The following is a 25,566-nucleotide window of genomic DNA, read 5'->3' on the forward strand; positions in this document are numbered from 1 at the left end:
TACGTTTCTTAAATTGAGAATTTAGAAGTAGAGATGCAACTTTCTAAGTCTTTCAATGAATACAAATGAATTGTACGCTTAGAGTAAAACCTGGCTATCTTCAACATATGCATAACCCACATAGTTTCTGTATTCGTGAAGAAAATGTGGAAGATAATTTCCCAACATCTAGCTTGCATTTATGAGTAGTTGAGGATGCATAATGCAGTAGTACTATTTGCTGTGAGTCTAATGTGAGCTCCCCGTTGCACTGTGCTGATGTGCTGAGCCCTGGAGGGTTCACAGGCTGGTGTCCAACTAGAGGCAGTGTAAATCACTTCACCTGTGCAGGTGGGCTTGCTTTAACTGTTTCATGGGCAAAAACCTGAAAGGCAGCTGGAATGTGTCCTTTCTGCAATGGTAGTTGGTTTTCCCATGGATGGAGAATAACTCCATGTACGTGCGGGACTCCGGCTTGACCATTGTGTCTTCATGCTCCTTAGATTTGTTTTCCTGTTCAGTTCCAATGTTGCTTCATTTGGGTCCACATTTCTTGTCACAGTGACTACAGCAAGTGCCTACAAACAAGCAGTAGCTTATTCAGCCCGGTCCCTGCGTTTCCCAGCTATACCAACGTGTGCTGGCTTGGCTCCCCCAGCCAAGCAGGGCAGCCACGAGGACTAAGAGTAAAACTAAGCCACAGAGTAACCTTCCGGTGCTGTCTGGTGATGGTGGCCTACGGTGTTGATACCCTTCAGGTGTTATTTGTGAGTCTTGCTTTGTGATGATTATCTTTCTTAACTTGGTTTTAGCACCCTGTGGTGAAATTTACTTGGGAAACAAAATTGCACATGTAGTTTTTGTGGCCAGAAGGAAAAGCCGGAAGGCATACCAAAACAGTATTACAAAGGTTTAGAAACCAGAAGGCAATGGAAAAAGATTCCAGTGTTTGCCCTCCTATCTCAAGGGATTTTTAATTAAATTATTCATGATGGTTTTGTTGAAGACTTTATTTTTTAGGAATTGGTGGCTGTAGCCTCTGTATTATGGTGATGATAGCAGGAAAGCTGATAATGATGATGGCTTTCAAGAAAGTGTTTTGTGCCAGTAAACTAAAGTCCCATGTGAGCCTAGAATCGCTAAACAAGAATAAATAGGAAATTTTCTTTTAGACCTGTGACTGCAGATGCAAGCCTTGTTTCTGAACCTGGTGTCCTCGGTGTAAGCATAAGCTGCCATCTCAGGTAGCTGCCCTCTTGCTATCTTGTTAACTCTGTATGTTTTTTCAGAAGGTGGCACCCGCTTCCACATTTGCTCTTCTTGGAGGGTATAAAGTTGAGATATCGATGCAAAGTCTTTCACTGATCTAGTGAGAGTTCATTCTAATTTTTCAAGATGTGGTGGGCTTAAAAGTGTGTATGTCTTATATACCTAATACGCTTTCATCAATTAAAAGGCCTCTGATTGAGATGTACTGTCTCTTCTGAGTTACGCATTCTCATACCCTGTTTTCTTGAGCAATGTGTGCAGCTCTGGAAAGGGAGCTGAAGACATGTTGGTTTCAAATAGAAATGTTGCCATTTCCATTTGGTGCAGACAAAACTGCTTGCTGGCTTCTCAGAGCAAATAGTAAGCTGAGGGCTGTCTGTTGCATATGTGTTTTCTTAATTTTATAACAGAAGTTATTGAGGTTGCTCCCAATTGGGTAAGTGGAAGCTACTGAACTTTCTTCCTCTTGCATCTGCTGCATTTGTCCACTGTGTCTTGTCCGACCGTCACCTCAGACTTGGGGACAGGGCTGTGAGTCTGGATTAGAGCAGCAGCAAGGAGGCACTTCCGTAAATGACCTCCGGATCTCAATAACCAGTCCGGTGACAAACACTGCTGATATCCCTGTGGATATTGCCAGCATCTAGGTCAGACTGAGGATCGGGATAGGCTTCTCCCACCTAGATTTGGAGCTGTCTTGTTCTTTACCTTCGGCTTACACCTATCTGTACTCTCCTTTCTCTTCCCACAGGTAGATGCAGTGCGGGTGTACGTGAACAGCAGCTCTGAGAACCTCCAATATCCTGTCCTGTTCGTAGTTCGCCAACAGAAGGGAGTGCTGTCGTGGCAGGTCCCACTAATTTTTCGAGGCCTGTAAGTACTGGAATCTCTTCCTTGTAACATGCTGGTCTGCTAGCTGTATCCTCTGGTGCTAGGTCTTGCTGCTTGTGTAGGCTGCAGGGCTTGGTCGCAAAGCGTGCTTGCTCACTGTCAGCTGAATGTAGGAAGACCAGGATTTGATAGGTAACCTCTTATTTGCCAGCCTGCTCTTGTTCTGATATGTATGTGGAGTACCAGGAGGCTCTATCTGCTGGGGATCTGCCTGTGTCACTAGTCAGTGGATCTACCAAACAGCATTTTTGTCACTTCCACAGTCGCTTACAATGCGTGCAAGTAGTTCTTGGGCTTTAATTTGGAGCAGGATTTGAAGAAGCTCTCGAAAGAGCAGCCTAACTGCTGCGTTACAGTGTGTTTGAGGCATAGGCTCTCCTCTCTTTCTCACCCCAGGTACACCTAAGCTGGGTCTATTCTGGCGGGTGGTGGTTGTTTTGGGGGTGTTTTCTTTGTGAAAGTGATGCTTGATGCTGCTGTGTACCTTCAGCAACCTTAGAGCTAGTTAGGCTGCAAGTACTGAGACTTTGCAGGCACCTTAGACCATCTGAGATGCGAAGCTTCATCCTGTGACTGAAATCCTGGCACCAGGCAGCAGGTATCCTGCAGTGTCCTGCCTGATGCAGGGGATGGTCACAGCAGCGACTGTTCCGGGCTGTCGTTGCGCTCTCTGCCTCCAGCAAACGGCAGACGTGCTGGATCTGCAGGTGGTACAGGCAGCCCTGAGGGAAGTGAAATGCTGGGGATAGCCAGTCCCTTGTGCAACAGGCAACAGAGGTGGAGTTTCAGCTCTGAATAAAAGACTGAATGGTCTTGGCCTTTCAGATCAGTATTTCAGTTATGCAAGCAGGGGAAAAATTATGTAATTCTTAGAACCACAGAACAACTTTTTAATTGCACACTGTCTTTCTCCCCTATCCAATTTTCCCTTTCCTCCTTCCCCTGGCTGTTGTAGCTATCAGAGAACCTACAATTACCAAGAAGTGAGTCGGACCCTCTGTCCTTCTGAGTCAACACCTGAGACAGGACACTCTGACCAGATTATATTTGTGGACGTCTCTTCCATGGCACCATTTAATATTGCATATGAGCTGCTAGTCACCAGGCTCAAGAACTTCCAACTTGAGTAAGCTGGGATGTGAGAATACAAATGTATCTGTAATACAGGGATTTGGTCCATCTACCTAGTCTTCCCTTTTCCTTCCCAGGAAAAAAAAAAAAAGATCATTTTTTCTTTTGCTTAATCTAAAGGTACTCTGTGTGTATTCCAACTCTGAAAATTTTAGACTTCAACATTCTGGCATTTCTTTTCTAGGACCAACAAATCCTTTAATTTCACCGCCAGCCCTTCCCAGCCCCAGGTAAGGAGGAGTCCTGTGTGATGTTGCTTGTATGTCTTGCCACATCCAAATGGTTGACATGATCCTTTGTTAGAGATGGCAAAAGCCTTATATGACTAGGTTGTTCCTCTCTTAGGATGCAGGGAAACTTTCCTACTGTTGAATTTTCTGTGGATATAGTGAAGAGGTAGCAGTGCCCCAGCCTCTCTAGGGGTACATTTGGGTCCTCTTGCAAAGCAATTAAGTGAACCAAAAACCATGACCAGAGCAAATGAATGGTGTCTGCAGTTCAGGACATTCCAGAAATGTGCAGAAGTCCAGAGGTCATTGGGCTGCTACACTTCATGGGAAGTGAGATGGTGTGCACCAATGTCTTGTTCCAGCCAGCGTGGGCTTAATTGTGCTGGCATGACTAGCCAAGATGCAATCTTTACTGGAGAAAAATAAGTACATAAATAAATAAGCTGTAAAGGTACAGCAGAACTCAGACTGCTATTCCTTGCTTGGGGCAGCAAGCCAAGTTGTGAGGTGATAAATGAAATGCCTGATAAGTCTGGTTATTAGTTCAGAAGAGAGCACACATGTACAGCACATCCAGCTGAGCAGCCTTGTTTAGAGCTCTGCAGATACTACAAGTCCTCTCTTGAATGAAAATGCTGTTGGCAGTAACTATAGTGATACAGAAGCTTGCAGAGCTGGGAAAGTATGCAGTTTACCCAGGCTGTCTGATACTCCATTTTTGCTGTTGCTATCACTGTTAGTTATACTACTTAATTTTAGGTTTCCTATTACCGGGCATCACAGCTAATCTTTTTTGCTGTCAAATGTCTTAAGCTGGTTTGCAGATACATGCAGTATTTTATACTACAGAAGCACAGGGAATGGGGGTGGCTCTTTACAAACCCCCTCATACTTAGGATCTTGTAATCTGAACTTAGACTCTTCAGGAACTGGCCTGGAATTAATTTTGTGACTTTGGCCTGCTATTTGTCACAACTAATAATAGGAGATTGGTGACTTTTAATTAAAAGGCCAGATGTAGAGAGTAAATGATGAGTGATTCTTAATTGGTATAATGCTGAGGTTTTTGTAAATCAAACTATTAAGTAGTCTGTGCGGGGAAGAAAAAGACAATTTAAAATCTAGATAAGTGTTGGAATAGCCCTCAGACTGGAAAAAGACAAGCGTAACAACTGAAGGAGTAGTTGTGCGGAACCCAGCTCTTGCCTGAGGACAGAAGGAGAAATTAGATATGCTCGTATAGGTCAGGAGTGTTGCCTGGATTTTTCTTACACCACTCAGTCTGCGCAGGAGAGAACTGTAGGTCTTAATGCCCCTTGTGTTAATTCTGTACTCTGGTATAAGTGTGACTTATAAAAGAAAATTATAGAAGGGCCCTCATGGGTGACTTCCCCAAGGACCTAAAGCTTTCCAAGGGTAGTGCACCTGGGAGACCAAGGAGCTCAGACCGCCAGTGTCCTTGCTTGGTGGAGGTAAAACACGTGCTCTGCTGAAGAAACCAGCTTGGTGAGTTTTCAGTTTGTAAGGACTTGAGGTTGGAGCCAGTGCTCCCGCAGCAGTGAAGGGACTCTGCCTGGAGTGGGGTGGGGGGAATAAATGCTTCAGTAGAAATGGGCAAACTTGGAAAAAGCCTGGGTGATTTCTTATTTACTCTTGCCTTTCCAGTTGGGGGTCCTACTTCCTGGCAAGGGGATGGGGAAAGGGAAATCGGAAACGACTGGCCCTTGCTCAGCACTAAGGTTTATGGGACATAAAGTGAGCTTGACAGTTGGGAATGTCTCAGGTTATGGGTTTCGGAGTAGGAGCTTCAGTAATTTCCCTTCCCCACGGACTGTGCCTGCCTCAGGGCAGTGGCAGCGCTGCCAGGTGACCGTAAGGAAGGGAGGAAGGTGGCTGGTGGCTGTCCTCAGCCTTGGGACCCCTCTGAGGGGGGCTGAGGTGCCCATCAGCCCCTCATGGTAGCGCTGACTGTGAGCCTGAGCTCCCAGGGTCTGGGCTCCAAGCGGGATGATGGAAGCCCTTGCAACAAGCCTTGCAAACAACAAACCCCCCTTCTCCAGCAGCTGGCTGGTGTAGTACAACTGTTACTGGAAAAATACGCAAATAATGATGTTGCCTGGGACATCTTTTGTCCAAATCTGAAATGGCCCATGCTGGGACAGGGAAGGGCATTTCCTGACCCCACAGACTGTCCTATGGGCCTGCTCAAAGCATGGAAGCACAAGAAACGCCATTCCTTGCCCCCAGAGGAAAACTGGGATTATTGGCAGATTTAGCCTCTCCCAGTTTTTTTCAGAGCTACAGCTGAATTATTTTCAAAGCTGAAGTGAGAAGTGAAAACCACCATTATCCTTTGCCCTCAAAACCAAACAAAGCCAAAAAAACCACTAAACCCTACAACTATTATTGGGCATTTATTTATGAAACTCTTGACAGAGTTTCAACCATTTGACCTAATTTGACTTTCCATAGTTTGTCTTTGAGGCAACCCATCTGAAAACTCCATGATATGTTCCATATGTAAGTACAGCCAACAGTATGGAAACATCTGGAAATTGCTCATAGCAACATAAAATGGAGCAGGCTATAAAATGAAGTCACTATAGCTTGATCAGGTGGAAAAAAGCTTAAGGGGAGCAGAAGCTGTTCTGTATCTTGCATGCTGAAGACACCTGTGTCTAACTATGCTGTGCAAGGGGAAGAGTTGTCTGTATATATTTAATCTGCTCTTCTGTAGTATGAGGTCCTAATATTTGAAATCTGAATTTTTGTGAAAGCCTTCCACACCCAACCCCAAAGCCCAGCTTGGGCTGTGTGGGTACCTTAGGGAGACTTTGAAGCTACTGGCAGAGGTGATTTCTGGACCATAACTCTCAGTATTTTGTTTTCTCCTCAGTATTTTCTGTACAAGTTTCCTCAGGATGTCGATTCAGTCATTATTAAAGTGGTGTCTGATGCAGTCTACCCATGCTCGGTTGTCTCTGTCCAGGATATTGTGGTAAGTCTGAGCAGAGAAGGGTAAGGGGCTGCCTGCTGGAGCTTTGTGTCCTCCTCTCAACAGAGAGAAAAGCCCTAGGGCTTCACCCTAGTGTGGCAGTGGTGAAGGAAGCCCCTGAAAGAGGAATGAAAATCTTGCAGGAAGGAGGCAAAGACAGAGGTGCTGAGTTCAAGCAGCTCATACAGAGATTTTTGTTGCAAACAGGTGAACAAGCTGTTCCTCTCCAGCCTGCCCACAGGGCATTTGTTATGTTCGCCTTGTGAGGTTTCATACCCTGCTGCCTTGTGACATGGGTCTGTCTCTGCGGAGTGGTGTTGGATGGGATGCTGGTGGCTGAGGGAGGGGACAGTGCTGTCCTCTTGACTCTCCCCTGACTTGAGGCAGCATAGGGAGCACCTGATCTCTAGACAGGAGGTCTCTCCTCCTTTCCAATTCGATTTCCTCTCAATGCGATTACTCATTCCCTTTCCTGGGAAGGGGAGAACAGCTGTTCCCTGCTATGGAGGTTGGCTGTTGCGTGCAGCTGAGAAATAGCCCCATATTTATCCTCCTTTCCCACCTCCCTGAATGATGCAGGGACCTGCAGTGTGGGAGCAGCAAGATGGTGGCAGAGGTGCAAGATGCCTTGGCTGCTGCCTCTGAAGTCCTGTCAGTTGCCTTTAATACCTGGGCTGAGGAGAGAAAAGTGGGTAACATCAACTCCTGCCCACATCCCCGTGTTTGAATGGTAGAAGGGCAGGAAGGGAGACTGTGGCAGATGATTTTCAACCTGTCAGGTACTAAGAGGAGTGGGAAAGAGTAAGATGAGGGCAAGAACTTAGCATATAGTACAGACTGCAAAGCTTGTGACACAGCCAATGTACAGCTGAGTGTATGCACTGCCCTGTGGGTGATCAATCTGGCTGAATCCTCTTCTGGGATTGAACTGCAGACCTCTTGTGAGAATGCTGAGATCAGCGAGTGCAGGTGGCAACTGGTGTCTTCAGAGCAGCTTTTCTGACTTCTCAATGGGTTCTCATTGTTTTGTTCCCTCTTGTCTACCCAAGCGGGGCCTTTTTCTGTTGCTTTGCACTGTCTGTTCTCCTGCAGGCTCCCTACAAAATTAGTTTGGATTTTGTGCCTGGTTTAACCCTTAGTTGTGTCTGTTTTAGTGCCCAGTGTATGACCTGGACCATAACGTGGAGTTCAATGGTGTTTACCAGTCTATGACAAAGCAGGCAGCTATAACAGTGCAGGTGAGAGACTGATGTTTTTTTGTTCCGGTGTTGTGGGTGAGTTTGTGTTTGGTGTTTTGGTTTTTTTGTGTTTTTTTTCTGCAGTGGCTTGTCTTATGCATCCCTAGTTTTATTTAGTTGATTCTGGTATGGCTCTGTTCCTTTGTTTTTATTAGATCAGCTGATATAAGTAGAAGAGGTTACCTTTTACTAAAAAACCTTGCTTATGTTTGCTAGGTAGGTGTGTTATGTCTTAGGTGCTGAGGTTCTAGATCAGAGTAGCTGCAGCCAGGTCTCTTATGTTTGAACCTTGGCTCTTCTACCACCGAGTGGTGGTAGTAGGACTTCATAATGAACAAAGCTTAGGTAGAATGTTCGCGCTAATTAAATAAATAAATGCATTAGCATTGATTTGCTTGTACTGGGGCACTACTCTACTGCATGCTAGTAAACTCAGTCAACTTATTGTCAGCAAGGATGCAGGGAGCAGCCCTAGAAGCCAAGCTCTGTCCAGAACAGGCAGGTCTCTGTAAGGCTGGTGCCTGTGTAGCAACTAAAACGTGATCTCTGGCCCTGTGGAGATCATCACCTCTGTTTTGCATTGGAGGGAGAGACTGCTTCACTTCTCATGGATTCTGTCTTCTTCTGTCCTCCTATAAAGAGAAAGGACTTCCCAGGTGAGCAGTTCTTCGTTGTGTTCGTCATCAAGCCAGAGGATTATGCCTGTGGGGGTTCTGTGCCTTCCTCCATTCATGGTAAGTTGTGCTAGGAGGCAGATTTGGTTGCTGCATCCAGGTGGTGGAGCAGGAGCAGCAGGAGTCCTTGGGGACCTTCCTGTGGGATGACATGGGATGGTCATATATCTTATCCAGGTAGCTGTGAGGAAGAGTGAAGTATAAACTTAATATTGTTGAGTAGGTTAAAATTCTTGATCAACCCTGGAAGTGGCTGGCTAGTACAGCACCTGGCTGGACTACACCACTACATTATGTGCTCTTCTGAGGAGTCACTGGTGTCTTGGGAGGTACTGGAGATACCCAAGCAGTGCTGCTTACAGCTTTTTGGTTTTTTTTTCCTCCTGACTACATGGAGGCCCAGATGACAGTTCCTGCAGAGAGCACCTTCTCCAACTGTTATTTTGGGATCTATGACAGCCTCCTGACCTGGGCGGAGCAGGAAGAAATAGTAATTTTTTGGGAATGATTTTACAAGAGAATTGTTCTAGTACCTTTCCCAGTCAGAAAAGTGTCCACCTCCTGAGTAGCGGTAAAAGCAAAGCCTCCACCACTCATGTGGTGGGTGAAAGTGGATTGGGGGTGCAGCTGTCCCCATGACAAGCTGGACCCCATTTCAGAGCAGGGACATTCCTATCCTCAAAGCTGGATGGCTTCTTCCCTGTAGGAGAAGCAAGACTGCAGCCAACAGAGGTACTGGGCTTCCCCAATTCCCACCCCACAAAAGAATCATCACCTTCCAGGTGTCTTTCTCTTATCCTAAAGCTGTCAGCAGAGCTGTACTGGCAGGGTGTGCTAAGGCCTGCTGAAACATAACAGGTCACTAGTATGGCATCCTGCACAGAAGTGTTTTGGCAGCAGAGTTTTGGCCAAAGGCAAAAATGGTGTCCCAGTATTTGTAGGGAAGCAAGTGCCCTTTGGGGACTAGACGAATAGGAGATGAGGCCTATGGGATTCAGGCATCCAGACTTCATCAATGTATGGAAGACTCAAGCAGGGATTTCTAGCCTGAAAAACAGGCTGTGGATTGAGGGGAGCGGGGGGAAAGGTGGAGAAGGATGTACATTGACAAGTCTGGGAAAAGTTTAGAGCAAAACTATGCACAGATTTTAGTGAAAAGCCAGACCCTGGTGTTTTTGCAAGTGCAGAGAACTGAGATAAGGGCCAGTGATCATTAATGTTTGATTGTTTTTACATTTTTGTACACTTTGCATCTCACAGGAAATGTCAACCGTACCTGGAACCTGCAGCGGACGAAGAACCTTCAAGTGACGATTGTGCCCTCTATTAAAAGTCAGTGTCTTTGTACAGAGCCACGCAGCTTTATGGGGGACTTGGCAGTTCTGTGTAGGAGGGTATGGCTGGGCTGGCAGCCCTCTGATGGGATGGTGCAGAAAGCACCAGCAGAGGGTCAAAACCATTGCAGCCCTGCTCCCTTCCAGGAGATGTTGTGTGGCACAGGGTGGTCTGATGGGCATACCAGCTAGCACTGGGGGTGAAGAAAGAGGGAGACCTTGCAACACGTTCTGGCGATTCCTCTTGAAGAAAGTGGATGGGTCTGGAAGGACTGTTTGGGGGCTGGGCATTGTCACCAAGTGGTATTGGGAAGAGCAGGACAGGAGCACTGGCTCTGAGAGGGGCTGTCCCTGCTCTGTGAGCTGACTGGTGTCTTTCTTCAGAGTCTGTTTATGTCCAGGCCATGTTCTTCAGCTTCCTGAGTTTCCTCTCCTTCTACCTGGGCTCAGTGGTGGTTGCTTTTGTGCACTACATCAGGTGAGTTGATGGGTTTTACAAGAACAGCCTTTCTGTTTCCCTTCATCCTCAGAGATGCCCTGCAGTGAAGTCAGGGCAAATGGGGCTCTGAACAGAGAAGCCAAACAAGTCCATGACTGCTCAGTGGGCTCCTACTGACCATGAGCCAGAAAACATTTCTTCCTCTGCTGTGGAGATCATGGCAATGATGAAAACCTAAGGCTCTGCACTCTAGCATTTGTAGTACCCCACCCTGGGTTCCCTTATATGAGGACACTGGGTGGCAGGTGAGAATTGTGATGGTGCCAGTCTGGGATATGGGGTGTCAAAGCATCAGAGAACAAAGGTACTTCCCAGAGATCTGGCCCAAGTACTGCAGTAAGTGGCAGTGACCCAAACAGGGCCTTGGAGTCCTGAAAGTGCTGGTTTCCTTCCTGACCTGCCTCCCCTGCTCCAGACCTTGATGTCTGGGCTTCTGTTGAGGGGAAAATCTGCATCTGAGGTGAATTTGGGCACAGCTACCATGACAGGTTGCTATTGGAGGGGTGGGGAAGCAAAACTTTTCCCAGTTGCCCCACAGTCTCCTGATGCTCACTGGAGGTGATCTTGAAGTCTCCTTGAGTGAGAGCAGGACTGGAGGGGCAGGAAAGGGGACAGCAGCCTAAAATGGAGGTAAGATTTGCTCCTGCAGAGCAGGTAACTGCTAGCACAGGATGAGAGCCTTGGTGGGGCAGTGGGCAGGTGCTCTTAAGGTGCCGGGGATGGTGGAGTTTGTTGGGATCCGTCACTGCTGCCTGTGTAGGCCGTGACAATGGTTAAGCAAATCCTTGTCCAAACTGCAGAGGCTTGAGAGTAGGGAGGACCCCTTCCATACTCTTTCCTGCCCTACTGGGCAAAGGTCGGCATGAGAAGAGCCATATAAAGCTTTCAGCAAAGAGCAGGTTGGTTTTGTGGGAACCACACTTATCGGCCAGCTCTTCAGACTGAATGAGACTGAGTTTTCAGCTGCTTCAGAAGAGGGGATCTTAAAAGCTTCGTGCTCTGAAACAAGACAATTTCAAGATGGGAGCATGGCTTAACTTCAAGACGCATCAATGAACAATTTAATTAAATTACTTAAGTGTGTGTGAGCATGCTCTTTTTTGCTGTTATTTTTGCTTTGTTGTGAGCATGTTTTTTAATTACCCTCCCCAGTGTGGCACCTGCATTGAAGAAGGTGGTATTGGCTTCTTAAGCATCATGCTGATGCGTGCCTCTAGCTCCTGCTGCCCTTTCAGTAGATTCTTATGTGCTTGGTGCCCTGAGCAGGGGAGTTTGGTTTGGGAAAGTGGTCTGAGATTCTCTCCCAACACGCAGTGCAGGATGGGATGGTCATGTAACTGGTTGTCCTGCCTCTGGTAGATAATTGAGGGGGGTAAAAAAATACCTCTGTTGCTTTGGAAATCAGATGTGGACAGCAAGCAGTCATGGCTGAGCCATGCCTAGTCCAAACAGTGTTTTATTTGTCCATTTCTTTTTGTTGGGTTTTTGTTTGCTTGTTTTTTAGGGCTTGGACCATGTTTACCTGTTGGTGTTCTAGACAATACTGCCATGGCTGGCAGGTGGTGGGGTTTGTTGGCTATCTCCTGAGTGCTGCCTGTTCTTTTTCAGGGTTCGGAGGAAGGCTTTGGCTGGGAGATTGAGTCCTGAGGATGGTAAGGTCTCTCTTCTGTTGTGTGACAGCTTTATGTGAACAGCACAGGTCCCAGGCAAGGGACAGGCTGTCAGTCAAACACCTCTGTCCCTTCAAGCCTGCTTCCCTGTACATGTACCACATAGTCTCTGGTGCCGATGAAAGATGTTAGAGCTTCCTCTCTGCCCTCACAAGAGAGAGTGTTGGAAGCGGGCTCCCCTGAACCTGGTCCTGACCCCTGTCCTGAGGAGCTGGCTTTTAGAGGGGTGGAGGAAGGGCAAGCCTTGGTTAGACCTGGCTAGAGGCTAATCTTACTGATGCCAGGTCTATTCATTTCTAAACAAGGCACTTTGAGTTTGTCAGCTCTTATGCTTTAAGATTTCCTCTACCTAGTTTAAGCATGGGGTCTCTAATTTTTAAATTTAATTTTAATTTGTTTTTAACTGGGAGTTGCAGACAACCAAGTGAATGAATGACTAATACAGTTAGGTAGTGGTGTTTGTGTTATTTACTTTGGTATTGGATTCAGTTTACTTTATGCTGCACCCACAGTTTGGCATACTGCAGATTTTTTTGTTATAAAAACATAGCTGCATCTAAGAGGCTACCAGTGAAAGATGGAGATTTTTGTCATGTGGATGGGGAGGGCACTGGGATTTTCTGCTTTCTGTAGAAATGTGGGAGCCTGGCAGTTTCGTTTTGTTTAAATATTTAGTGCCGGCAAAGTAGTTCAAAGTGTTGGTCTGAGGATAAAGGCATCGTCATCTCCTGGGGAAAGGGAGGACACTATGTTTTGGCAGCATTGAAAGGTTCTTGGTGTGTTCCCTTTTTTGTAATCCCCAGCTTCTTTAGTCTCTCTGGTCTGCTCCGTACCACCAGAAAAGCGTACTAGTATAACTGAGCTGTGCTTAAAGGATCACCACTGGAACTTCACTCTGACCTGGCATTACTTGAGTTAATATTTCTGTTGAAGACCTGGGGGCATTTGGCTTCTCAGGAGTGGCTTCTTCAGCCACAGAGATCCACACAGGCATCCCTGTATGTGGAATGTGTGTGAAAGATTTTCTTTACAACCAAATGGTCAGGAGACTGTAAAAAAAAAAAAAAAAGCGCTTAAAAATATTCTAAATTTAAGTTATTTGGGACAAATCCTGCTGTGAGACAACAGTAGATCTTAAGGCAGTGGATAAATGGGAAGGGCCTGTATGTCTGGGAGTTTGGGAAAGCTGAAGGGACCTGGCAGAGGCCCTGGAAGAGCTCCAGGCTGGTGACAAGGGATCACTGTCTAAGGCAAGGAGGCACAATCTCAGCCAGGTGAGACCGGAAGCCCTAGGGAGTGCTGCTGGTGCTGCAGCTGAGGGTGCAAGTGCTGAAGGCAGTTAAGAACCTGCTTTCCAAGCTGCCCTGGCGAGAGGTGGAAGTTAAATTCTGGTGCTTGGGAAGTTGCCAGAGAAGCTTCAGGGCACAGATGCTGTGCTTAGCACAGACCTAGAGGGCAGAGGACTGGGTTCCTGGGCAGGGAAGGTTGCTGAACAGCATAGCGTCCCTGTGAAAGGGCAGAGGAGCGCAGTTCACTCAGTTTACAAATTTCCTCTGAGGCACGTGCCCCTTCTGTGACCTGTCCTCTCCCTCGTACTCTATGCCACCTTTGCGTGCCTGGCACGGCACGTCACAGCCATGTCCTTTCCTCTGGGGAGGAGCCATGTCCTACCTGCATGCTGTTTCTTTCTCTATTGTGTCTCTTCAGGGTGTGTGTCTGACTGCCTATAAAATCATAACTAGCGTCTTCCCTGCCCTCCAGATCACCCAGGGCATGCTGACTTTCTCTCATTTTTTTTTTTTTCCTCTTCCCACCCACTGGAATTTCCCTTCCTGCAAAGTACCCCTGGGTCTCGCCTTCTCCATTGCTCCCCTTTCCTTTCCTCTTCCTCACCAAGAAAGTGTGGATGGAGGTGCTGAGCCATCAGTCTCTGCCCGTTGTCTTTGAATATCCTGCAACGCCATGTGCCCCTCTGCTCCTGTCACCCATCTTATGCCCAGCTTCTGTGGTTAACTTTTTTTAATCCTGTGGGACACATCATGTTCTACATCATCACTATCTGGTGGAAGCAATAGCTGGTGAAACCACACCTAGTGCTGTACATTTACTTTGACTCACTCACACACTGGGAAGTGGGACTGAAATTAGTGGGTGAGCTGGGTCTGAAGTAGCTGTTAGAGACAGGGCAGAGCACCTCTTCTCCCTGGTGTCCCTGCTTGGTCCAGATTTAAATCTTCCCTTGGTTATTTGGGAAAGAACGTTGACAGGTCACTTGAGAGAATAAAGACTGGTCTAAAATAAGAGAGGGCATCCCTATGGGACAGGACTGACGGGAGTAAGAAGTGTGTGTGTGCCTTGATGTCATGAACATGGGGAAATGATTCTTTCACTCTCTTCCCAGCGATCTGCATTTCCAAATTACTTTGAAGCAACAGGAAAAAACTGCCATGAGAGTGGGAGGGTTGCACAGCGGGTGACGAGTAGAAGATAGATCTTGCTCCTGCAGCAACCTACAACAACATCCTGCTAATTCCAGCTCAAGGCTGAAGTGGTGTCATGTGGGGGGCTGTGGTGTGCCAGAGCCTTCCCTCTGGTGCTCAGTCCATGTGATGGTGTCCTGGTTTCAGCCAGGATAGAGCTGATGGTGTCCACTTCTGATGCTCCTCTGAGCTGTTTGTTGCCCTATTAGAAGGATGGGGCAGGAGGGTAGAGAAGCTGAAATGGAGAACAAGTCTTAGCCCACAGCCCAACAAGGACAGTGAACGTGTCAAAGGAAAGCAGTAATTTCAACTTGAAACATTAAATGTCATTGCTGTATGTGTGCTCCCTTGCCTAGCAATTGGGCTCAGGCAGGGAAACATTTTGGGGCTCTTTACATATTGTGGCTAATGGAAAAGGTATAAAAACCTACACAAGGTGTTACAGAAGTGCCCAGAATTGCCGGCTGGAAAGAGGAGTCTGCCTGTGCTTGTTAATTTGAGACAGATCAGGTACTGGGAAACCAGGACATTACCAGGCTGCAGTAAGGTTGCTTGGCTTTAAGTACTGTCCTGTGTCCCTTTGCTGACTGGCCACACGGTGTTGCAAGGGTGAAGCTTTACAAGCAGCTGGACCTGTATCTCTGCCATCGCTGGAAGACATGGTCCTGTTCCTGCTGCTCTTGCTTCCCTCCCTTTTGGGGAGACGGGTGTTTGGCCCCCAGTGAGGGGATGCAGCAGGCTGTGTTTCCTGACATGTTTGCCTGCTGCCAGTTCAGCAGCTGAGCCCGACCGTGGAGGCAAAAAGAGGGAACGTGGAGGCAGGAGGGGGAAGTCCCAGTGCAACCTGACTGGGCAGTGCAGCCCTTCTTGGTTCAGATGTGTGGGTGGGAGGCAGGGACTTCCCAGCCCTCAAAGGCTTGTCCCTCTTGTCATCAGCACAAGATCATGACCACTTTTTGCATGGAACATTTTTTGCTTTCTCCTTGCTTGGTTAAAACTACGTAGCAGCTGTCTTGCCAAAGGCTGTCTGTGACTCTTCCTGGGATAACTGGAGGTAGCAATATTTGAATACCTTAATGCATGAGGAGGGGAAGGAGAAGAATTAGAAATTCAGAAGGGTGCTCTGAATATTGTGAGACTTGCTCTAGAATTTGCTGAGCCTTGCAGCCCCATAATGTGATCCCTACAGTGTGCTGGAGGGGGACTCATGCTTTTGTGAGTCAAACTGGTGGCCTGTGTGGGGAGGCTGAAGGGAATGGGCTTGCTTCACCCTGCAGAGCAAGGGTTTCTCTTTTGGACAGTATCCTCTAGAGGGGGACTGCCATCTGTTTGGAGAAATCTCAAGCCCCTCCATCTCTTCAAGCTGTTGGTACTCACCTTGGAGATATGTTTCAAAGCACTGACATGAAACTAACTGTCCTTTTGGGTCTGTTTCCATTGCAGGATCTGGGACTATGACGTCTTCGCACCCCATCACAGCCAGCACCCCTGAGGGAAGCAGCTATGGTGCTATTGGTACAGTGTCTTACAGAATTGGGGGCATGGGGAGGGCTCTACCTGGGGGACGGGAAGGCATTTTAAGGTGCTTTAAAGCCAGAAGGGAATAAAGCTGCAAGCTGCTTTAGTAGCAGATTGCAACTACTTGGAAAAAAAAAAAATGCAGCTTGAGAGGTTCAGGTTGCACTTTAGAGAAAAACAAACAAACAAAAAAAACCCCACAAACAAACACCAAAAAGGTGGCAAATCCTTGGAAGAGGTGCCCAGAGAGTTTATGTCCTTGGAAATGGTCAAGTCTCAGCCAGAGGAAGCCACAGTCATCTGATAAGCGTTGATGACAGTGCTGCTTCAAGCAGGAGGTTGACTAGGGATTGACAAAGGTCCCTTCCAAGAAAGCTTCTTCGGAGTCTGTTATTAGCTCATCAAGCCTGCCTTTAGACCAAAGCATGCCTTTCACTGGAAGGCTGAAGGATTGTGTGCCACAAGGCAAGACAGGGTCAGAGCCTCTTGCAGTCCAGAGGTTTCATTAGGGGAGAAATAATGTCATGCTGGCAGCAGAGGAGGAAAAAAACACCTCCCAAGGGTCCTGTGAATCTGAGATGATGGGAAATGCCTGCCTTTGCCAGAGTTTTTTTCAGTCGTCTTACAACAATTTTCCCCCCTGTGGAGGGACTGGTATTGAACAACTCAGTGCTGTTGATTTTTGGGGTATAAGCCTTGAATTTGGCAGCTTGGGGACCCAAGAGCAAGGTGATGTGGTGCAGGTCCAGGGCAGTGTGAGGCAGCTGCTAAGATGAGAGAGGAGAGCACCTTTGTAATTTTTGGTCCCTTCTCAGGGTGTATTTGCTCACTGTAGTGTTAAAGACAGCCCTGACACTCCAGGTGTCACCCAGTTGTTGGATTGTGAAGGTGTGATATGTCTGAATACCTGATGAAGAGACACAGAATGGATATTTCATGAGGTCCGGAAAAAATTCATGAGGAGTTAAGTCCTGGAATAGAGTTGAGGGCTTCAGCACGACCCCACCGTTTCCCCCAATTCTCAAGGAAATGCTTTAAAAGCATTTGGGAAATGAGGAAGAAACTTGTGTTCTGCTCATGCCTGTATGGGCAATGGTCTGGCTGGGAGCTTGGCCAGCTGGTGGGAAGTACAGGCAGGTCCTGCTGACCTGCAGGTGACCGATACTATGCCTGCAATGGGAGCAAAGCTGATGCTCTGCTTGCTTTGAAAAATTTACTTTCTTCCTCTTTGTCTTTTTCTAAAAATATTGTAGAACAAAGCTTATATATGAAGCTTATATAAAATCTGGAAATTAAATAGGTCAGCCTGTTTCTGACCCCTGAACAGTCTGCTGCTTCCACTAGAGCTTTCTGGCTTTGTCTCAGACTTCCAGATTTCAGAGCCCAGGCTAGTAAAGGATAGAGAAAGTTAGAGATGAAAAGTAACAGAATAAAAGCAGGGGGAAAACGAAAATGCTGCAGAGGAGGAGGAGATGGTCCTTGAAAGTGCTCTTAGCTGATATCTGAGACTTTTAGGAAGGTTTGTGACCATGGAAAAACTTGTTCCCTGAAATGGCCATATCAACTTGTCCTAGCAGATTGCTGCTGATATTTGGGGCAGCTTTCTTGTTGCTGTGCATAGAGGGATTTAGCCTTTACCCTGCCTGCTTCCTTCTCCCTGCTCCAGACGAATCAAGCTCCAGCGGTGGACAGCAGTTGTCTTCCCCTGCCTGTGGGCCAGCAGCTGGCTCTGACACAGACAGCTCAGTGGAGGAGGAGAGCGACTTTGACACCATGCCAGAAATTGAAAGTGATAAGAACGTCATCCGCACTAAGGTATGGCTGGTGTTGCAGCTGTGGCCATGATGCTGGGCTATGGACACATCTGGGCCAGGACCAGCACTAGTCACTTGCCAGGGTTTTTAAGTTTCTGGTTCCCTTTTGGGTGGATTTAACCAAATAAAGCCAAATGTGCTTTTTAGTGCTTTTTTAGAGTCTAGAAAGTTTTCCTGCTGTGCTAAGTGTGCTGCTGAAATGAGTGATTTAATATGGAAAATCAGAGTGTATTGGGGACTCTTGACAAAGGAGGAGGAAGCCCAGAGTGCCCCAGAAAGCCCAAGGAGGTGGGGCAGCATAGGGAGAAAATAATGTGCAATAGTAGGTAGTTACCTGGTATGAGTAGTGTGACTGCAGCGGATGTACAGAGGGGCTTTAAGCCAGCAGCTCACGAACTGCCTCCTTTTGTTACCCTGCACTGCTCCCTGTGGTCAGAGCCATTCCTGGAGGTTGCAGGGTTTTGCAGAACTCATTCCCCATAGAATGAAGGGACACAGCGAGCTTGCTGTGCTAAAAAACAAACAAACAAACCCAATCTCCCCCCCCCACCAAGCTGCATGTTGTCAGAATACATCAAGATATTCTACTGGCTTCTGTAGTCTTCATTAGTTCTTTTCTGATTTCTTCCCTCTTTCCCACCTGCTAATGTTTTAGGTGTTCCTCTATCTATCAGATTTGTCCAGGAAGGACCGAAGGATTGTCAGCAAAAAATACAAAATCTATTTCTGGTAAGGAGAAGACAAACTGGTATGGCCCAAGCTCTGGACCCAGTTTCTGGTTGTGGAGACTGAACCACACTTTAGACCCAAGGACATTCTCTGAGCTGTCCTCTTACATGTTCTGACCCTCTTCCAGCCAGTAACTGCAGATCCCACATACCTCAAATAAGGATATTTGTGGACAAGTACACACAGGATCCTGGCAATGGATTCTCGTTTGCATCAGTGCTTTAAAGTGTGGTAACAGCCGGTGTGCTGGAACATACTGGGGAAGGGGAGAAATTGGGACTCGAACACATGAACTTCTGGTCCACATCCTGGCTTTTCTTGTGCCTTTATCATTTGCCTCCTGTTTGCATGGGCACATTTGCTCTTCTCCTGCAGGAGATCAAAACCAGAGGCATAAAGTTCCGGCTGGGAGAGCAGGGTCTGTGCCCTGAGGCACCGAGGTGTACACGTTCCCCCACAAGCACCGTGGGGCTCTGTCCTGGGTGTGCACCAGTTGTTCTGGTGTGTGTAACTGCTGCTGCTGTCTCCCCTCTGCAGGAACATCATCACCATTGCAGTGTTTTATGCCCTGCCAGTCATCCAGCTCGTCATCACTTACCAGACGGTGCGTTGGACTCTGTGTGGCCGTCCCCCATGCTTGGGTCCTCTTGCCTGTAAACTTGCTCTGTGGTTGCATGGTGTAAGCACAACAGTCGTGGTGAAACTGGGATCACCCAGGAATCCGGCTCTGTCTGAGGGGCAGCTTACCTCAGCTGCCCTCTCTGCACCATGTGTTGAGTGTTGCTGCTGGCTTGGCTCGCTAAGCTTGCAGCTCTGTTAGTTTTCGCTTGGGAAGTGGGAGCGCAGCTGTTTTCCTGCTCATCTGATGTCTCATTTGGGGCCTGCCTCATTTTAGAGGCAGGAGGAATCTGCTGTTATTTCTAAAGGACAACTGAAAGCAAGTAGGGTTTGCTGTGATATGAATGATTTCTCCTCCCTTCTCCCTGCCCCTCTCCTTGCTATCCTGGTGTTATTCAGATATCTGCAAGCAGATCTGTTAGTGGTGAGGTTGGGAGCGCACACTATGTTTCCTCTGAAGAAAAGAGGTTGTCAGGTTTGTGGCGTGTGGCAACATCTTGTCCCCCCACTAAGTTTCACTTGCAGGTGTGGGTGCTCCCCTGTGCCAGTGCTAGCGCTGGGCTGTGTCCTGGTACACCCTGAGTACGTGTGGTGTTTGCACAAAGCAAACCCCCCCAGGATGAGGAGGATTTGCTAATACCAGGTCTCCCACCTGCTCTGTGTCCAGGTCGTGAATGTGACGGGCAATCAGGACATCTGCTACTACAACTTTCTGTGTGCTCATCCCCTTGGGGTGCTGAGGTGAGTGAGCCCCGCGGTCACTGCGCTACTGTCTTGTGCCTCCTGAGTGTTCATGCTGTGCCCAGGTCAGGATTTTATCCTTGCTGGGCTCACAGTAACCATGTTAAGACCACTCAGAGTGTAGGACTCCGAGCTCTCTGTTTTGCGCAGCAGTGGCTTTCTGTTGCAGTGAGACGCATGTACCCAGGAACCTGGGGTACATGGGTTCCCCCAGAAAACCTGCTGCGCAGCAATGGAGGGTTGCTGTGCTCTTTGGGACACTTTCACTTGTATTCAAGGAGCAGCAGCTCTGCAAAGTAGTTCAGATCACTCCTTTCAGTGCAGCATTCTTCTGAACCAAAATGGGAGTGCAAAGAAAGCCCAGAGTTGAGAATCTTGCAGAAAAAAGTGCTAAATCCACTGGGGCAGGTGAACTACTTAATCTGCAATTGTCATCCAGGGTGTAAAACTGGCAGATGTCTGGCAGCTGCCAAGTGGAGGATGGGGGGCAGGGTGAGGGGGCAAAATGGATTCGCTTGTTGTGGCCTGTGATTCAGTCTCCTGCTGCTGTGCTGCCCTTGTCTTAAACCTTTTTCCCTGTAGTGCCTTCAACAACATCCTCAGCAACGTGGGCCACATGCTGCTGGGCATTCTCTTCCTCCTTATTGTCCTGCGCAGAGACATTCTCCACCGTCGGGCCATGGAGATGAAAGATGTCTATACCCTGGTAGGAAACATGGTTGCATGGGGTTAAGTAGAGGGAGGGAAAGACAGGGAGAATTTGAAAACCAGTGATACACAGTGGTCTTTCATTTGCCTTCCTTGCCAGCAGACCGTATCTTACTCTTTTTCCCCTGAAAAAGGATGTAGATGGGACACTTGTGTTCTTGTACACCCCACTACTTTGCTGCTTGCAGTATGTCCATACTGCCGTGGTGACCCAGCCAGGGCTTGCGAAGACAGGGACATGAGTAGAGGAATGAATCCTATGGCTGTGGCTTTTCCTGTAGTGTTCACTGTGGAGGAACTGGGATGGATGAGCTGGGTGGGAGCATGTCTGGATCCATGCCTTGACCCATGTTATTGAGGAAACAGGCAGTAAGGAGAAGTGTGAGGTGAGGCTTCTGGGGACAAAGAGACACAAGTTTGTAATGGGGCTTGTGAAAAGCACAGCCTGGTAATTAGTATCCTGCTCCATGAATGTGTGTTGCTGAGACCTCTTTTGGGGGATATGTGGAAAGTAGGAGTGTCCTGAGATACTTTTGTTTATAGTGAAGTTTGATTTGTCTTATCCAATGAAGAGTTCCATCTTGGCACTCTTGTTGGCAAGAGGGGATAGAGCTGCCTATATGATAACCCACAGGAATTTGGTTGCCTCTAGCTCTGAAGCAGAGCTGCTTGTAGCCAGAGGCTCTGCAGTCCCTTCAGTGTCTCCTGGGGGAGGATGAAGGAAATCTGCAGCCCTGTGGGCAGTGGTGCTGGTGGCTTCTGGAGACAGCTCTCTCTTCACTGGCTTGGTAGCAAGTAAAGGCCTTAGTTTTAAGGGTCTGCTGCTTATGGACTTTCTGATGAGATCCCAGGGAGATCCGCAATGGTGACTGATAGAACATGTGTAGGGGTGAGGAAGGATGAAGTGATGGAGAATGGAAGCTTGCTTGTCATCAAGACAGTGAGAGTTCTTACTATACAGCTCTGTTCTCTTCCAGGACTATGGGATCCCAAAGCATTTTGGTCTCTTTTATGCTATGGGTATCGCTCTGATGATGGAGGGGGTGCTCAGTGCCTGTTACCATGTCTGCCCTAATTACTCCAATTTCCAGTTTGGTAAGTTGCGTTGCCTTTCTCATTTTGAGTTGGAGGTAGGATTTTCCATGTTCTGTCTCCTACTGAGCTGCTGGCATTTCCCATCCCTCCACCCTTGCAAACCTCCCTGGAGTCTGCCTGTTCCGGGGCTTAGTCAGGTGGCAGTGAGGCTTTGGATGCTGAGGATTAACACATTTCAGCCTCCTCTCCAGACCTTGGGACTCTGGTAGTGCACTGCTGGCAAGATCTCCCTTTGCTTTTGCAGCTCAGTGTTGAAGATAGTTAAGTGCACAGCCTGAGTGGCAGAGTGCTCAAGCATTGGAAGCCACTGTTGCCATCTCAGTGGAAACTCTTTCCTCTGTGGGCTCCTTTGCCTTCCTGGGGAAGAGAAGACTCAGGTGGGGTCTTGTCCATGTGTGTAAATACCCAATGAGAGGTAATGAAAATGAGTAAGCCAGGCACTTCTCAGTGGTGCCTGGTGACAGAACAAGAGTCAATGAGCACAAATTAAAACACAGGAAACTCCATACGAACATGGGGATTTTTTACACACTTTGAGGCTGGTCAAAGACTGAACAGGTTGCCCAGAGAGGTTGTGAAGTCTCCTTCTGTGGAGATATCCAAAGCCTGACTGGACACAGTACTGGACAACCCTCTCACAGCTGACGCTGCTTGAGCAGGGGTTGTTGGACCAGACAACCTCCCAAGGTCCTTTCTAACCTCAACTGTTACGTGATTCTCTGCCTGCTTCTGTGTTGCACTGTGTTGGGCACTTATTTTCTGAGCACCTTTTGGTTTTTGTTGCCCCAGGGCATGGTAGAGGTGCTGCAAAAGGGCAAAGTACAAAGTGCTGTACCATGTAATGCAGCATCAGGGATTTGTGCCTGCCAGTCTTGGTTTGGCCCTGCTGCTGCACTTCTTTATATGCACTTGGAGCAGCTTTCTCAGCCTACTGGGAGTACCTGTTTTCACTGTTTCTGTTGTGCTCCCTACGTAGACACCTCCTTCATGTACATGATCGCAGGACTGTGCATGCTCAAGCTCTACCAGACCCGCCATCCAGACATCAATGCCAGTGCCTACTCTGCCTATGCCTCATTTGCTGTGGTGATCTGTCTGGCCGTCCTTGGAGTGGTATGGCTCCCTCTTATTTATCTGCTTCTCTGGGAAGGTGATGGTATGGCTGGGAACATAGCTTAAGTGGGCAAATGACTGGAGAGAGCAGCAGGGTAGGATACGAGTGTGTTAAGCAGCTGCTAGCATTTGAATTCCAGTACTCTTGGGTTTTCCTCCTCCCTTCCCTTGGGCCTGCAGTGAGGGAAAGAGCAGAGCAGTTTTCTCTAGGTGGGCTTCTTTTTGGGCTTTGCCCACCACAAACCCTCCTCCTCAAGAGAAGAAATGCATGCATCCAGGTGTCCATGTGCAAGAATGCAGCTGGTCTCCTTTGGGGTGGCTGACCTTGGAGGAGGGGGTCAAGCTGTCTGAGCTTCCAAGACAAATGTCCTCTAACCTAATTGCTTGCACCTCTTTCTCCCCTTTGGAAAACTCTGTTGGCCTTCCTATCTTTGGAGAGGTGCAGGGCTAGAATAATGGCTGGTGGGTTCCCAGGCAAGTTTCTGGGGTACTTGCCGATAAAAGGGCACTGGAGCAGGAGTCACCAGAGTTGCTCTTGTGCACCAGTAGTCACTGACAGGTCAGACTGGTATAGGGCTTTGACTGTTTGCTCGTAGCATTGCAAGTACTGAGCTTGCCTGAATCCCCAGCCTGTGCCTTACTTTGGAGGTCTCTGCTTCCCTTCTTTTGAAGGACTTGTTTTCATTCAGCAGTAACCAGGCAAAATCCACTGAATTCTTGCTCTGACCTAGCAGCTAGATCCCAGTGGGCTGTCAGCCCCTCATTACTACACATAATGCAGAATACCAATTGATTCTGCAAAGGTCTCTGTGGGATGAGGCATGCAGGAGCAGCTGGTGAACTTGTGACTTTCCAATAATCTCTTCACAGCTGTGGTAAATCTGCACACCCAGGTTCAAAACACTGGGGTTTTATTATAGGATGCTGTATCTTTTCTTGTGGGATGCTTTGAAGCTGTTCAGTGGAGCTTATAAGCTGTATGTCTCCCTTGCTCCATTTTGCTTGCTTTTTGGGTCCCCTCCTCTTCCCCTCCCCCCCCGCCCCGCCAAAGGGAAAGTTCAGGCATGTTCTGTGCCCCAGGGGAGGGGAGTGTGTGGTCACAGCCTGATGGCAGACCAGAGTTTCTGGACTCCTTAATGTATAACTGAAAAATTAAGGTTTTAATATAGCATTAACCTGTATTTTTAGGTCACTTCCAGTCCTTAAATAAAGCAAAAGTAGTACAATAGGAGCAACTGCCTGCAGAGCAGTTTTGTCCTTTTTGATTTACTATAGTGTGCTTGTAAAAGCAGAGATTGGTTCCCCGACTGCCTTTGTAAAAATCCAGCTCCTGACCAGGGAACTGCTGTCCAGCTCAGCAGAGAGAGCTTACCTGGCCTGGGAGTCCCGGCATTTCTGCTCCCTGGGCCAGCTGCTGTCCATCTGAGCTGACATCCTTGTCTGAAGAATAGTCTCCTCTCCAGAATGCTGAGCTCCTCTTGCTTCTCTGGACTTTGATTTGGATTTATAGATCTGTTTTCAGGTTGGAAGATATAAGGGTTTCTCTTCCATGTTCAGAGAGGTCACCTAATGCCCCATGGTGATATAGGACAAAAAAGTATTAGTCTACTGATAACAGGGCTCAGTTTTTGCTTTTAATATGTCTTTGCTTTCAGGTGTTTGGGAAAAATGACATGTGGTTTTGGGTCATTTTCTCAATGATCCATGTTTTGGCTTCGCTGGCTCTCAGCACCCAGATCTACTACATGGGCCGCTTCAAGATCGGTAAGTGCTGTGACCGAACCATCTTGCCTCCTGTCTTCACCTGCATGGGTCACCGCCTATGCAGTGCATCTGTGAGCACAGTCCCATGGCCTGTGCTTGTGTTCTGCCTTATCCTGTCCTCTCATCCATCTGATGCTCTTTCCTGGCCTCTGAAGTCCTCATGCTGCTGCTTCCCAAACCCATGGGAGTCAGCAGGACCTGTCTGCTCTGTGGTGGCAGAAGAGCTGGGCTCTGAGGGAGCCTGCCCTTCAGCTACAGCTCTCCCTAGCCCTGTGCTTGGAGCGGTGAGCTACATAAAACCCTGTCAGGGGTGAGGGAGGAGCGGGTCTGGTGGGTAACCTGTCTCTTGTCCTCTGCTTACAAACATATTTCTCCTTCTTCTTCTGCTCCTGTCTGCCTCAGATGGCCCTGACTCAGGTAACTGTCAGCAGCCCTTACTTTGCCCTGTTGAAGTGATCGAGCAGCGGCGTAGTAGCCGGGAATGCATGGATGTGTGTGGGGAGGCAGGCTCGTGTGCCACCTGGGGTTGGCTCCGGAGAAGTGAAATCAGTTTGGCAGCGGCACTACCAGCCCCTTCCTTGGCAGGAAGGGGGTGATACAGCACAGGAGAGCTCTGATCTTGGCACAGGAGCCTTTTCAAGCCCCACATCTGTTGCTGAAGGGGGGGTGTGTGTGTGTGCATGCGTGTCCGTCTATCCCCACTGCCACTGATGGCTCTCTCCAGTGAAGCTTCTGCAATGATTTTGAGAGCGGAGGTGTCTCGAGTGTGCTCTGGCCCTTCTAAGGGCTGAGGGTTGAGTTTCTGCTGTTTCGCTCTTCTGGCAGCTTGTTCTGTGGAAGGTGCTTTTCCCCTTCCTGCACGCACCTGAGGTTGCAAAGCCAGCCTGTTCATGTGTACAGTCAGGGCCTATTTGACTTCTGGACAGTGCCAGTGGCAAGGGAATGAGTTTTTTTTCTAACCTTTCACTGGCCAAACGCCATCCACGTCCTGTGGCGGCTGCCCTTCTGCGCAGCACAGGCTGCTCCCAGAGGGCAAGAAATGGATCTGTTGGCACCCTGACCATCTGCAGGCTGGG

General features: G+C 48.1%; 1 protein-coding gene across 1 annotated transcript in view; it reads left to right on the forward strand.

The window, feature by feature from the left end:
* Positions 1-1,999: 1,999 nt before the first annotated feature.
* The window catches only part of SIDT1 (SID1 transmembrane family, member 1), a gene marked incomplete at its 5' end in the record, with an annotated part of 28,345 nt that continues 4,778 nt past the window's right edge, over positions 2,000-25,566 (forward strand). The window contains 18 exons of the mRNA XM_010288950.1: positions 2,000-2,121; positions 3,095-3,265; positions 3,455-3,500; positions 6,397-6,498; positions 7,650-7,733; positions 8,374-8,467; positions 9,668-9,739; positions 10,126-10,219; positions 11,849-11,892; positions 15,834-15,905; positions 17,575-17,723; positions 18,378-18,451; positions 18,989-19,055; positions 19,737-19,810; positions 20,393-20,516; positions 21,496-21,613; positions 22,590-22,726; positions 24,382-24,490. Coding sequence (XP_010287252.1) covers positions 2,000-2,121; positions 3,095-3,265; positions 3,455-3,500; positions 6,397-6,498; positions 7,650-7,733; positions 8,374-8,467; positions 9,668-9,739; positions 10,126-10,219; positions 11,849-11,892; positions 15,834-15,905; positions 17,575-17,723; positions 18,378-18,451; positions 18,989-19,055; positions 19,737-19,810; positions 20,393-20,516; positions 21,496-21,613; positions 22,590-22,726; positions 24,382-24,490 — 1,753 coding nt within the window. The remainder of the gene's footprint in view (positions 2,122-3,094; positions 3,266-3,454; positions 3,501-6,396; positions 6,499-7,649; positions 7,734-8,373; positions 8,468-9,667; positions 9,740-10,125; positions 10,220-11,848; positions 11,893-15,833; positions 15,906-17,574; positions 17,724-18,377; positions 18,452-18,988; positions 19,056-19,736; positions 19,811-20,392; positions 20,517-21,495; positions 21,614-22,589; positions 22,727-24,381; positions 24,491-25,566) is intronic.

The sequence above is a fragment of the Phaethon lepturus genome, unplaced genomic scaffold, assembly GCF_000687285.1.
Source record: "Phaethon lepturus isolate BGI_N335 unplaced genomic scaffold, ASM68728v1 scaffold4426, whole genome shotgun sequence".
Lineage (NCBI taxonomy): Eukaryota > Metazoa > Chordata > Aves > Phaethontiformes > Phaethontidae > Phaethon > Phaethon lepturus.